This window comes from Talpa occidentalis, unplaced genomic scaffold (assembly GCF_014898055.3).
Source record: "Talpa occidentalis isolate TD23 unplaced genomic scaffold, MPIMG_talOcc4v2.1 talOcc4.3, whole genome shotgun sequence".
In the NCBI taxonomy this organism is placed as follows: Eukaryota; Metazoa; Chordata; class Mammalia; order Eulipotyphla; family Talpidae; genus Talpa; species Talpa occidentalis.
This window is the reverse complement of record NW_023603184.1, coordinates 1,111,406-1,124,064: the sequence shown is the minus strand read 5'-3', so window position 1 is coordinate 1,124,064 and position 12,659 is coordinate 1,111,406. Positions and strand designations below refer to the sequence as shown.

At 40.5% G+C, this 12,659-nt stretch overlaps 2 protein-coding genes across 2 annotated transcripts; both read right to left on the bottom strand.

Moving 5' to 3' along the window:
* Nucleotides 1-385: 385 nt before the first annotated feature.
* LOC119254353 (olfactory receptor 5B3-like) lies at nt 386-1,324 on the bottom strand. Its single transcript, XM_037521462.1, has one exon. It carries the CDS (start codon nt 1,322-1,324, stop codon nt 386-388), a length of 939 nt encoding a protein of 312 aa, XP_037377359.1.
* A 10,396-nt stretch (nt 1,325-11,720) lies between these two features.
* LOC119254219 (olfactory receptor 5B3-like) lies at nt 11,721-12,659 on the bottom strand. Its single transcript, XM_037521336.1, has one exon. It carries the CDS (start codon nt 12,657-12,659, stop codon nt 11,721-11,723), a length of 939 nt encoding a protein of 312 aa, XP_037377233.1.

Below are 12,659 nucleotides of genomic sequence, written 5' to 3'. Positions count from 1 at the left end.
AATCACCATGATATATTTTATATAGCAATATCCCAATTTAATGTTTAAATTAGTACTGTTAACAATAAACTCTCATTTATTTCTTGCTAATTTTCTGCTCCCATGTGGCTGTAGTGCCCACAGCAAAGAACATGCATGTAAACAAGTGAATAAGTCAAATATCCCTAATATATATGCTTGACATGTAAAATCAAATACTTTATGCTTCTCATTATTGATTATTAGTTAGTCTCATTGCTGGACTTTCATTATTCAAGACAATGGACTTTAGAAAAGGTGAGGGTGTCACTTCAGGACTTAAAGGTATATCTTACATTGTAAATCAGCACATGAAGAAGATGGAGAGGAATGAAAGTAGCTAATTATGCCCCACACAATGTTAAAATCATAATCTCAGAGACAATTTTGTCTTCTCACCCAACTTCTTGATCGCATTCTTGACCTCCTTGTTCCTCAGGCTGTAGACTATGGGGTTCAGCATGGGGATGATCATTGTATAAAACACAGACGCCATTTTGTCCGTGTCCATGGAATGGCTGGAGCTGGGCTGTAGGTACATGAAGATGATTGTCCCAAAGAAGATGGTGATGGCAGTGACATGAGAAGCGCAGGTGGACAGAGCCTTCTGATAGCCTGCAGTTTTGCGCATCCTATAGATGGTGACAAAAATGAATATGTAGGATACAAAGATAACCGAAAGAGCAGAGGAGACATTGAAGGAGTCTACATAAACAAGAACCATCTCATTATAATGTTTATCAATGCAAGAGAGAACCATGACTGCTGGAATATCACAGAAGAAGTGATGGACCTTATTGTTTGTGCAGAAAGTGAGACTGAATGTTTCTCCAACATGGATGGAGGCATTTAGGAAACCACCAGTGTGGCAAACTGTGGCCAGACACACACACACACCTGTGGTCATGATGGTGGTGTAATGTAGGGGTTTGCATACAGCTGCATAGCGGTCATAGGCCATAGCAGCCAAGATGAAAATTTCCCCGGTGGCAAAGACTGTAAAAACGAACATCTGAAAAGCACATGCATTGTAAGAGATGACCTCGTCTCCATGGAGCAACCCAGCAATGACCGTGGGGACGACAGCTGTAGAGTAACAGAAGTCCATCAGAGACAGGTTACTGAGGAAGAAGTACATGGGCGTGTGGAGACGAGAGTCCATAATAATCAACAGGATCATCCCCAGGTTCCCGATGACATTCACGGCATATATAAGTGTGAAGATCATTATAAATGGGATTCGTAATTTTACTGTTTTGGTGAGTCCTAGGAGGATGAAGTGTGTCACTTCTGTGGTGTTCTCCATGGGGGTTGTTTAGAAATATGATGTCCTCCAGCAATAAGAAATAAAAGAATAGAGAATTAGAATGGAAATTACAGGAAACCTAAATGTTTATATACCACGTTCATTATTTCATTATAGCAAGGGTATTTTTCTCAAGCATCTCTGTATCTAAGACATGACCTTCAATGCATAATTCAATGTATACATTTTCTAGAATAAATTTATGAATCATCATGGATTACCTCACCAGTTTTTAATTCTTTAATATTTTTTAAACTGAGACTTGAAAGCTTAGTAAAAATTTACTACAGGGCATTTATGGATTTTACAAATGAGAGCTCAGCTTTCCTTTGATAAGCTTCAGACACTACAGCTGTGTTCACCTATTTTTCTCAACAATTTTTGAGGTTGGTTAGTTATTATTTTTACTTACATAGCCAGGCACAAGAGAATGAGTCATTTATTCATGGTTCCACATATAGTCATAGGCAAGCCAAACTTTGTTCCTGGGTTAAGTGTTTCCCATGTCTGATCCTCTTGCCTACATTTGAATTCAGTTAGATAAAACTCTCTTTACAATTACTCATCATGTCCACTGGTCCAAGCTCAGTGTCTGAGGTTTCACAGTGAAGGAGCTAAGACTTCTGTGCACAGGATGCGATGGGCTGCCTGGAGTATGGCGGCATGTGCATGCCACCAGTGCAGAGCCTCTGAGGGAGGGCTCGGCGCTGGGCTGGAACTTGGGCTAATGGAGCAGCTGCTTATCAGGCCCCCCCCCCATTTACTACCAGGAATAATTACACTAGCCTAAGTCCCTCCAACCTATTTTTATCTGTCTACAAAAAGAAGATAGAAATGAGACCTAACTCAAGCTACTACTGTGAATATTAAGTGAGATGATGTGTAAACATGAGTAACATGTCGAGTGTGTAGCTTACTGCTTTAGCCAACAAAGTATTATTAACCTGAAGGATGGCCTCTGTGTTGCTTCTGGAAACACACAGGGCGTCAGGCATGAGTGAGCTTTGAAGTCCTGCAGCCTCCCTCTTTAATTTGCCTCTTCTCACACTCCAGGGGCACTGAGATATTCAACGCCTTCCAGAACTCTCTGTCCCCTGCACCACTGGCTGCTTTTCCCTTCTAGGTAGTACTCCTTTCTTAGCTTATTCCTTGGAATCCATATTTTAATTAGTTCTAAGAGTCCCCCCATTTTTTTTCTTGACAGACCTGCCATTATTCTACATCCTTGTTCATTTTTATTTCCACAATAAATCATTCCTGCTCAGGTGTGGTCTCACGGGATGATCATGGTCCTCCACCATAGTCCATAGTGCTCACCCCCATCTCTCCCCTTGAATTCCTCCATCACTCCCAGATGCTGAGATCTATGGTCAGTTTCCATGCCTTGGAGTCTCCTTTCTTACACTCATTCTGTTTTCATCACTGTCTCCCATATTTGAATCACAGAGATGGAGGATGAAAGTGCAGTTTGTGGCTTGCCTTTAACCTGCACATTTATTTTTAAGCAAATATTATGTTGTTGAATATTTTATTGTAGGCCAGTATTTTAATTCATTTTATTAGACTCAGCTGCCTTTGGAAGGGCAGCCTAAGATGCTGTCTGTGATTCCCTTCCTTCTTCCCTGGGGACTTCACTTCAGAAGCCTTGCCCAATGGGCGTTGCCTTTGCAAAGATACACAAGCCCTGTTAACACACATGTGCAATAAGCGATGCAAAGAGCTTTGTCATATAAGTGTGTGTAAGTCTGGGTGTCATGGACAACCTTCTTATTTTGTTTTCACCATCAGAGACTGAGAATTTGTTTAACTTTGTCATGTCTACAATCACACAGCTTGAAGAAGATTCAAGATTAAAACTTATTTTGACCAAATCAAAAGTTCAATGTTTCATTACATCACTGTCCACATGTGCGGATAAGACAGAAACAGTAAGGATGCCATTCTGCAGAAAATGTTGAAATCATTTCTTTTTATCGCCAATGCTGATTTGTAGTGGATTAGATGAAATTTTGTCTAATCACAGCATCACATTCCCCCCACTCCACTCATCCTTTGTAGGGAGCAGTGTGGTCCCCTAGTATCATCTATATTTGTGTTAGTGGAAGATTTGACACTCATCAGTTTCACCTCAGATTTCAAGAAAAATCTTGAAAATATCTATGTCTGTGCACAACAAATCATAGTAGCTACCCTAGGACTTTTGCATGAATTACAGCTTTCATTAAAAGCATATTGAATATAGAAGCTTACCTTTCGCTTGAAAGCAAAGGACAGTCAATCCTGAAGAGTGTATTTGTGACAGAAAAAATCCAGCCAGGGATTAATGCACAGACTGTGTTGGAGAAGCTCTGTGCAGTAGTGGGCACAGGTTCCAAGGTGTCTAGGGTAGGGAAGGATGGAGGAAAAATCATTAACATGGGTTCAAGTTGAATCTACCATGTGTTCTCTTGTGGTTTTGGACGGGTCACTTGCTTTCCCCTTATTGATAAACTAGGCATAATAACATTACCTCTTTCTCGCAGCCCACAGGCGTGTGTCTGTAAATCACAAACCAATGTCTGTAAAACATTTAGGGGTTTTCATTTCAGTTATTCAGGATCATTTTTACCTTGTCGTGTTTCCTTGGCCATGGCTGCAAGTTCGTAGGAAATCCAGAGATCCGAGGAAGGTCTGCATGTGCAAACCATCAGCATTCAGATGAACACATGATGTTCAAAGGGGCTTGATCAAAGTCTGGCCATCATAAACAAGGCTACCAGAGTCACCGCGGGTCTCTGGACTGGGCCTGAGAGTGGATTATAAAGACATGAAGTTCTCAGGGGACGTCCCCTATGTGGGCACCTCAGGCTCCTCACTCTACTTTCCAAATGATGCAATAATCAAGCTGCCTGAGTAACCACATCACATATTTTTAGGGTATACTGATGTCTTTGCATTGTTCTTTCAGATTATTTTCTTTTTTTAATTAATCAGTTGCAGAGAGTAGTATGCTCGTGTCTTAATGTATTTCCAAAGATTTTGGTCCCTCAGCTACTTTGGAGTCAGCGCCGTCATAATTACTGAACTGCCTATTTCATATAATTTTGCCTTTGTAACAATGTCCTTCACTAGAGCCTCAGAATCCATAGTCTTTGAATCTGGCATTTTTCACTTAATGTAATTCAGCTTAAGTCCATGCACATTGTCACCAGTATCTATCGTGGAATTTTAAATTGTAAAGTAGTATTCCTTGGTGCGAACCTTATCTTTATTTTTTTCTTCTTACCTCTGTTGAGAACCTTTTATATTGTTTATAGTCTGGTGATTATAAACAAAGCTGATATAAAAGCCTGGCTGAAATTTTTGTGCAAATATAAATTTTTATGCCATTTGGGTTAATATCAGGGAGTTGTTTTTGAAACTCTGGTAAATACACTTAAATTGTAAAACTGTGTCTCCAAACTTTACAATCCCAACAGCAAACATATTCTAATTTAAACCTTCACATCTTTGCAGCACTAGGTCCTACCTTTATTTAAAAACAAATTTTATTAATGAAAACTTTTTTCTTACATCATTGTAGTCACCATAGTTCTCCCACCACCATATTACTCATGAACAATCATGACTGTTCCTTGTTTTTACCATTCTCCTCCTCTGTTTTGACTGCCCTCTATTCCTCTCCTCTGTTGTATGCCTCATCTATGGTAGCTTGCTAGTTTTGACTTCTTCTTGACTTTTTTGATTTCTCTGTATTTCACTTATAAGTAAGATCATCTGATATTTATCTTTTTCCTTCTGACTTATTTCAGCTAGCAAAATCCCAGATGGCATCAGTTTTTCTTTTTGATTGCTGAGTAATATTCCATTGTGTAAATATTCCACAGCTTTTTGATGCATTTGTCTGTTTTGAGGCATTTGGGTTGCTTCTATAGCTTGGTTACTGTAAATAGTACAGCACGAGTTACTTTCCTTGCTAAAATTTAATTTCACTTATACTTTTTTTTTGTTTCTGATCTTTGTTGAAGATGTCTTACTGAGTATTTTTAAACAATTTATCATTCAATTTGCATTACCACTATAATCATGGTTTGAAAATGTTTTCCTTTTCACAAAAGCCCATAGATCCAATCTTTCCTCTGAGTGGTCTCAGCTCATACTCCCAAGCTGAAGTATCACAGCTTCCTCATGCAGGCATGTGGGGTGGTTACTGGTTTGCTCTATGTAAAAGTGTGATTGGCATCAAATTGTTTCAATAATTTAATGATCTAACTTCAGCTTCTCATATGTGAGTGGGAGATAATAACATCAGGCATCCTCCTAATTGTCAAGATTTGCAGATCCCATACAGACACACCAGACAAAGTATCTAGCACACTTCAGGTGTTCTGAAATGTTCAGTATTATTGTTACTAAATATTACTGCGGTGTGGGTCACAAAATAGTGGTGTTCAAACATTACATCTGCTTCCTTACATGTGCCTGCCCATTTTGGGTACAATGTGTTAGGTGTCAGTTGTAGAGCATGGACTTAGAAAGAATTCACATGTGTCATTTCTGGTGAGGTGAAGCAGACCCATTACTGTTCATTATTCCTGTCCTGCTACAGGGATTGCAGAGGCTTCATGTGTGGACATGCAGCTGTGGATGGGAAGCCTCATAGCCTTGGATGAGCACCCAGAGGGAACTCTGCCTTTGGCCAGGCCCCTGGGTGATGGGCTTGGAGAAGAGTCTGTGAGAAGGAAATCAGCAGGGGCTGAATAAAGGTTCTCACACATATCAGGTCAATTTCTGAATCTGTAAATATTGCATGAGTCAGAATGTAATTTGCAAATTTTTTAGTACAAATTAATTTGTACATTGCATATGTAATTAGATTAAGAGTACTACAATGAGGTATTTACCTGGGTTATTTGGTGAGCCCAGATATAATCATCAGTGTCCTTTAAAAAGAAAAGGCATACAACGGCATATGAAAAATGTTCAACATCACTTGTAATCAGGGAAATGTAAATCAAAACTACCATGAGATACCATCTCACACCAGTGAGAATGGCACATATTAAAAAAACTAGCAACAACAAATGTTGGCGAGGGTGTGAAGAAAAAGGAACTCTTCTGCACTGTTGGTGGGAGTGCAAACTGGTCCAACCACTATGGAGAGCTGTGTGGAGATTTCTGGACCTACTAAACATAGAGCTTCCATATGATCCAGCAATTCCACTCCTAGGTATTTACCCAAAGGACACAGAAACATCAATTCCAAAGAACTCCTGCACCCCTATGTTTATAGCAGCACTGTTTACAATAGCTAAGCTTTGGAAACAGCCCAAATGCCCAAAAATAGATGACTGGATCAAGAAGATGTGGTACATATATACCATGGAATATTACTCAGCATTCAAAAAAGATAAACACATGCAATTTGCAGCAACATGGATGGCCCTGGAAGGGATCATGGTCAGCGAAATAAGCCAGAAAGAAAAAGAAAAATGCCGGATGGTCTCACTCATAGCAGGAATCTAGAAAACTTAAATAAGGGACCAGGAAAAAGAATAACCACAAGAAAGTAAAAATCAAAATCAACAAACAACTATGAACCAGAAACACTCTATGGGGGGTGGAGGGTGGGGAAAGGAGGGATTGAGGTCAAAGTAAGGGGGTTGTACTTGTATGGGGAATATAAAAATAAAATTTAAATTAAAACAAGCAAAAAAAATGAAAAGAAAGGCATAAAAAAGCAGATTAGTATGTTTCAAGGGTGCATCTCTTTATAGATCTCTGAAATGTCAAGCAAATACCCTATGAATCAAATTTGTTAGAACTCTGGAAAGTTCTTCAAAGGCTTATAAGTGAATATTGAGTGAAGTGTATGGTGAGACAATTGTTGGGTTCAAAAAAATTCCTGTCATACTACTCAGGGTCATAGGTAAAATTGCAGACTTTGGAGACTACGCTTTACAAAGAATAGTCTTTATTGTGGAAAACTTATGAAACAAAATTCTACATTTCACAACAAGAAATAAGAAAAACTTCCATAAACATGGGGTAATTAAAATTTATTTAGGTCTATTAAAATTCTTTTCAGCATTATTCAAAAATTGCAGAGTACAAGTCAGTCATATCTTCAGTTAATTTTGTCTCTCGATGGTTTATTTTCTCTTTCAGATTTATTGTAAATGCAGTTGCTTCCTTAATTTCATTGTCAGGGTTCACTGCTTGAGAATAGAACATCTGAATTTGCATGCTGATCTTGTCCCTATAACTTCACTAAATTCTTCTCGAAAGTTGTATTTTTTATTGCAGTAACAATGTTTTACACACAATGGATGATCATTCCCACCAAGGGTGCATGAGGTCCCTTTTCTTCCAAACCCTCATCATCACTTGTTTCCGATCTTTTTGAGATGGGCCATTCTCACAGGGGTGAGCTGGTGTCTCATATAATTTTTGATCTGCACTTCCTAGATGGTGAGCACATTTTAATGCACTTCTTGGCCATGTATATTCTTATTTATTTATTTTTAAAGATTTTGTTTATTATACAAGAACTGGGGGTACAGGTCAGAGGCACAGGAGCATGAGAGAATTCACCAGAGACAGAGCAGGGAGCAGAACAGGAAGATGAACTGAAGACACTGCTGAGGGCAGCAATGGGCGAGGCACCAGAGGTCTGCCACACCATGTGGGTAGCTCCATGTGTGTTTTTAAAGTGTCTATTTAGCTCTTTTTTATCATTTATGCATCTTTAATTTTTTAGATGAATGTTTATTGTTACTGTTATTTTTGCTGTGACATAGAACACTGTTGGGTTTTACAACACTGTATGATTTAGGGGAATAGGTTCATACCTCTTCACATGTATGTTAGCACAGCACACACACTAACAACACCCCGGGCAGAATTATCACTTTTATGAAGGTATTCAAGTGTGGATTTCACAAGTGTGAGCTGTGCTGTTGTGGAGAACTATCTTTAAGTGCTAGTTCTGTCAAGGTATACAGGACGATCTTGGCCAAGTAGTTTAATCTCTCTACACTCCAGTATACCACCTATAAGTGGAGGGGAAATAATATTGGGTACCCTCATAGAAGAGTTCTAAGGATGAAATGAGGTTCTGCTCATGGAGTGGTTTGAGATGACACTCTAGAGCTGGATTTCTAAGAAGCAATCCTGTTCAATAGCTTGGAGTACTATTGAAGTCTGGCAGATCTCAGTTATAGGGGAAGCACTATAATCAGTCATTCAAAGAATCAGCACATGGGACAATTAGACTCCAACCTTTATTTCATGTATCAGTTGTCAAATTTTACTGAGAATCTACTCTTCAACACACATATTTAAGTCCAAGGATCATGCTATAATGAACACCATGTCACTGATAGACGTCTGGGAATGTAGAGTCTAGTGCAGAGGGAGCTATTACAGAGTTAGGCTATGTGTCTTGCAGCCATTTCAGGCCAGGCCAGTTTCACTGTCAGTTCTTGTATAGGAGAAGAAAATTTGGAGTCTTTGGTAGAGTTTGCAGAGCTTTCATGGTGACGGGAACATACACACAGTCAGGCAGACAGATCAAGGGAGTGACTTCAGCACTACGAGAGGCAGAACAGCAACTCTACTCATGAGCCCCTTTTACACTGTTAGGTGCCCACAGTCACACAACAAGGACATTGCTGTCATAGTACGGCTCTTGGTTGTTTGCTAGATGTTTGAAATCTGAGAAACAGAGCATTTCAGGTATGGGATGTCTGTTGTGTGGAAGGTGAAAATCCCCATCAGGATTTTTCACTGTACAATATATGTGTCATTCTTCTGCCAGTTCCCTTGACAAGTAGTGGGGGATGCTGTGCTCATAACCTGCAAAAGAAATAGGAACTGTAATGGAGTGCTGCTCAGGCCAGGTCACATGTTTTCAGGTGTGTCCACAGGAATGATACAGCTTTTTCCAAATCTGAAAGACAGTCCCTGGACAATAAGGTGTCATCAACATGATGGAACAAGTGCACCAAGAATGGCCTCTCCCACTGGGCCAAGTCAGCTGCCACCATCCCGTGGCACAGAGTAGGGCTGTGCAGGTGACCCCGAGAAACTCAGTGAATGTCCACTGCATCCTTCCCACATGAAGGCAAAGTGGTCTAGACTCTCTGGTGCTGGAGCAATGGGAAAAAAAGCATTACCTCGAGCAGCTATGAAGTGCTATGTGCCCAGCTTGTAACTCAGACAGCCCATCAATTCAGCCATTGAAGACACTGCCGCAGGAAAGGTTGGAACCACTTTCTTCAACTTGGGAATGTACTTTATATGCCAGGAGCTGTCAGGCTTCTTCACCAGCCAATCAGGCGAATTATAGAGGTTGTGGGCAGCACACACTTAGCCCCTTTCTCCAACTCTGCCATTGTGCCCGTAATCTCTCTGTGGCCACCTTGCAACCAATACTATTGAGTATTGGTCACTCTCCTCGGACTGGCAGTTGTGTTGGTGGACACCCGCATGTACCTGCAAAAGTGACTTCCGCCCACGTATCCTAAGGCAAAATTCTCCAGCTGTGATTTCCAGCCACAAGCCATATAGTACATCCACTGCCAGAAAGTACTGCAAGATTGGCAACACATACACTTTATACTCCTTTGGGGATAATCGCCCAATCCCCAGTAGTCACCTCACTGCTGTCACCTTGACACTCCGGCCTCCATAGCCATCAGGTGTAATAAGCAGATGTCTAAAACTTCTCTGGGTCCCATATAACAGAGTACACTCTACCCCCGCTTCTACTAAGTCCAAAACCCTTTGCATATTGGTTGAGGACCAGTGGACAGAAAGCTCCACATATGGCCTCTGGTCCCCACCTAACCCCTGTGGATGTATCCCTTGGCCCTTATCCTATCCAAAGCAAACAGGGCCTCCTCACAGGCTGGGATTGGCAGCAAATAATCCTCCAGGCAGTGTGTATGTGCCTGGGCTCAGGAGTCCCCACATTTTCCCTTCATTGTGGCCTGTCTCCTTATGGCAGTGAACTGTGGTCCTCTCACACTTGTATCCATAACTCTAGCAAGTATGCTTTGGGCTGTGTAATACATATCTTGGCATGACCTACACTGGCTCGCAGTAGATCCACTCACATTTGGACATGGGTGATTTTAAGAGGTTTACTGACCTTAAGAGGCTTACTTGTCTTTTTTGAGACCCTTTTTGGTTGCTTAATAATTACCTGTATTCCTTTCTGAGAGTGTTGGTTCTCAACTCCACCCAACATGGCTACCATTGTGATGACATCATTTATCTGACATCCCACATAGGGTGCTAGTGAGAGAGGTCAGTGAGGGACACTAAAACTGGCCAAGGACAGTGTCCCAATAGTTTACTGGTCATCACTGGGCATTTCAGGAATGGGCTGTCTGTGGTGTGGAAGGCGAAAAATAGTCTGATTTTCTCACTTTCCTTACAAAATATTAATCAGTGGGGTAGATGATGAACATTATTGAAGATGGCTATTGAACACCACATCTGGGATAGAATGTCATTGAAGCAGAACTTTCACAGTCCCCATTGAGGTGGCAGGGAGACAAAATCGCAAGCACATAATTGCTGCTTGGAGTTCGGAGGAAATTTTGAAAACAATCATTGTGAATGAACTGTGCAACAAACTGGAGGAGTGAAAAGATACAATGAAACTTAACTTTGATAAATTAAGGATTAATAAGCAAGGGTAACCATCAGAAGCACTTGTAGATATTGAATACATGTTAATGTCTCACTGCATGTTTTTCAATGTGTGCAAATTAGGAGTTATCTAGGCAGAAATTGAAAATGCTTGTACTTTTCTTCCTTGAATTTGTTGTGGATATTTTCCTTTTGAAAGGTATAATGAGAAAATATAAGCTCACAAAATGACTCAAGCAATCAGAATTTGTGATTCATGTATGATGTTAAGTCTATATTCTGTCAATAAAATATGCCAATGAAATAAACACAAAGTATTATGAGCGTATCCCTTTCCCCCCAAATTAGGAGTCTTAGATTATTTTTCAAGTAAACACACTGTGACATATTTTATATATCAATATTCCAATTCAATATTTCAATTAGTTTTGTTAAAAACAATACTCTCATTTTCCTCTTGCTATTTGATGCACCCATGTGGTTGTAGTGCCCATGGCAGAGAAAATACATGCAGAACAAGTGAATAAGCCAAATATCCTTAATAAGTATTTTTGAAACATAGAAATACACATTTTGTGCTTCTCTTTAGCTATTCTTAGTTAGACTTCCATTGTTGTCAGGTCTCCTCATTCTAGACAATAGACTTTAGAAAAGGTGAGGGCGTCACTTCAGGACTTAGGTGTATTGCAAATATAGGTCAATACATGAAGAAGATCGAGAGGCATGAAAGGTAATTATACCCCACACAATGTTAAAGTCACAATCCCAGAGACAATTTTGTCTTCTCACCCAACTTCTTGAATGCATTCTTGACCTCCTTGTTCCTCAGGCTGTAGACTATGGGGTTCAGCATGGGGATGACCATTGTATAAAACACAGATGCTGTTTTGTCCGTGTCCATGGAATGGCTAGAGCTGGGCTGCAAGTACATAAAGATGATCGGCCCAAAGAAGATGGTGATGGCAGTGATGTGAGAAGCGCAGGTGGACAGAGCCTTCTGATAGCCTGCAGTTTTGCGCATCCTATAGATGGTGATAAAAATGAACATGTAGGATACAAAGATAACTGAAAGTGAAGAAAATACAACGAAGGTGTCTACATAAACAATAACCATCTCAGCAACATGCTTATCAGAACAAGAGAGAGACATGACTGCTGGAATATCACAGAAGAAGTGATGGACCATATTGGAGCTGCAGAAAGTGAGAGTGAATGTTTCCCCAACATGGATGCAGGCGTTGATGAAACCACCAGTATGGCAGACTATAGCCAGACCCACGTACACACCTGTGGGCATGATGGTGGTGTAATGCAGGGGTTTACACACAGCTGCATAGCGGTCATAGGCCATTGCAGCCAAGATGAAAACTTCCCCAGTGGTAAAGGCTGCAAAAATGAACATCTGAGCAGCACATGCACTGTAGGAGATGACCAGGTCACCCATGAGCAACCCAGCTATGACTGTAGGGCTGACAGATGTAGAGTAACAGAAGTCTATCAGAGACAGGTTACTGAGGAAGAAGTACATGGGCGTGTGGAGACGAGAGTCCAACAGAATCAACAGGATCATCCCCAGGTTTCCGATGGCATTTATTGCATATATAAGAGTGAAGATCATTACAAATGGGATGCGTAGTTTTGTGTCTTTGGTCAGTCCTAGGAGGATGAACTGTGTTGCTTCTGTGGTGTTCTCCAT

Coding starts and splice junctions, on each gene's coding strand:
- LOC119254353 (XM_037521462.1), bottom strand. CDS start 1,324: ATGGAGAACACCACAGAAGTGACACACTTCATCCTCCTAGGACTCACC.
- LOC119254219 (XM_037521336.1), bottom strand. CDS start 12,659: ATGGAGAACACCACAGAAGCAACACAGTTCATCCTCCTAGGACTGACC.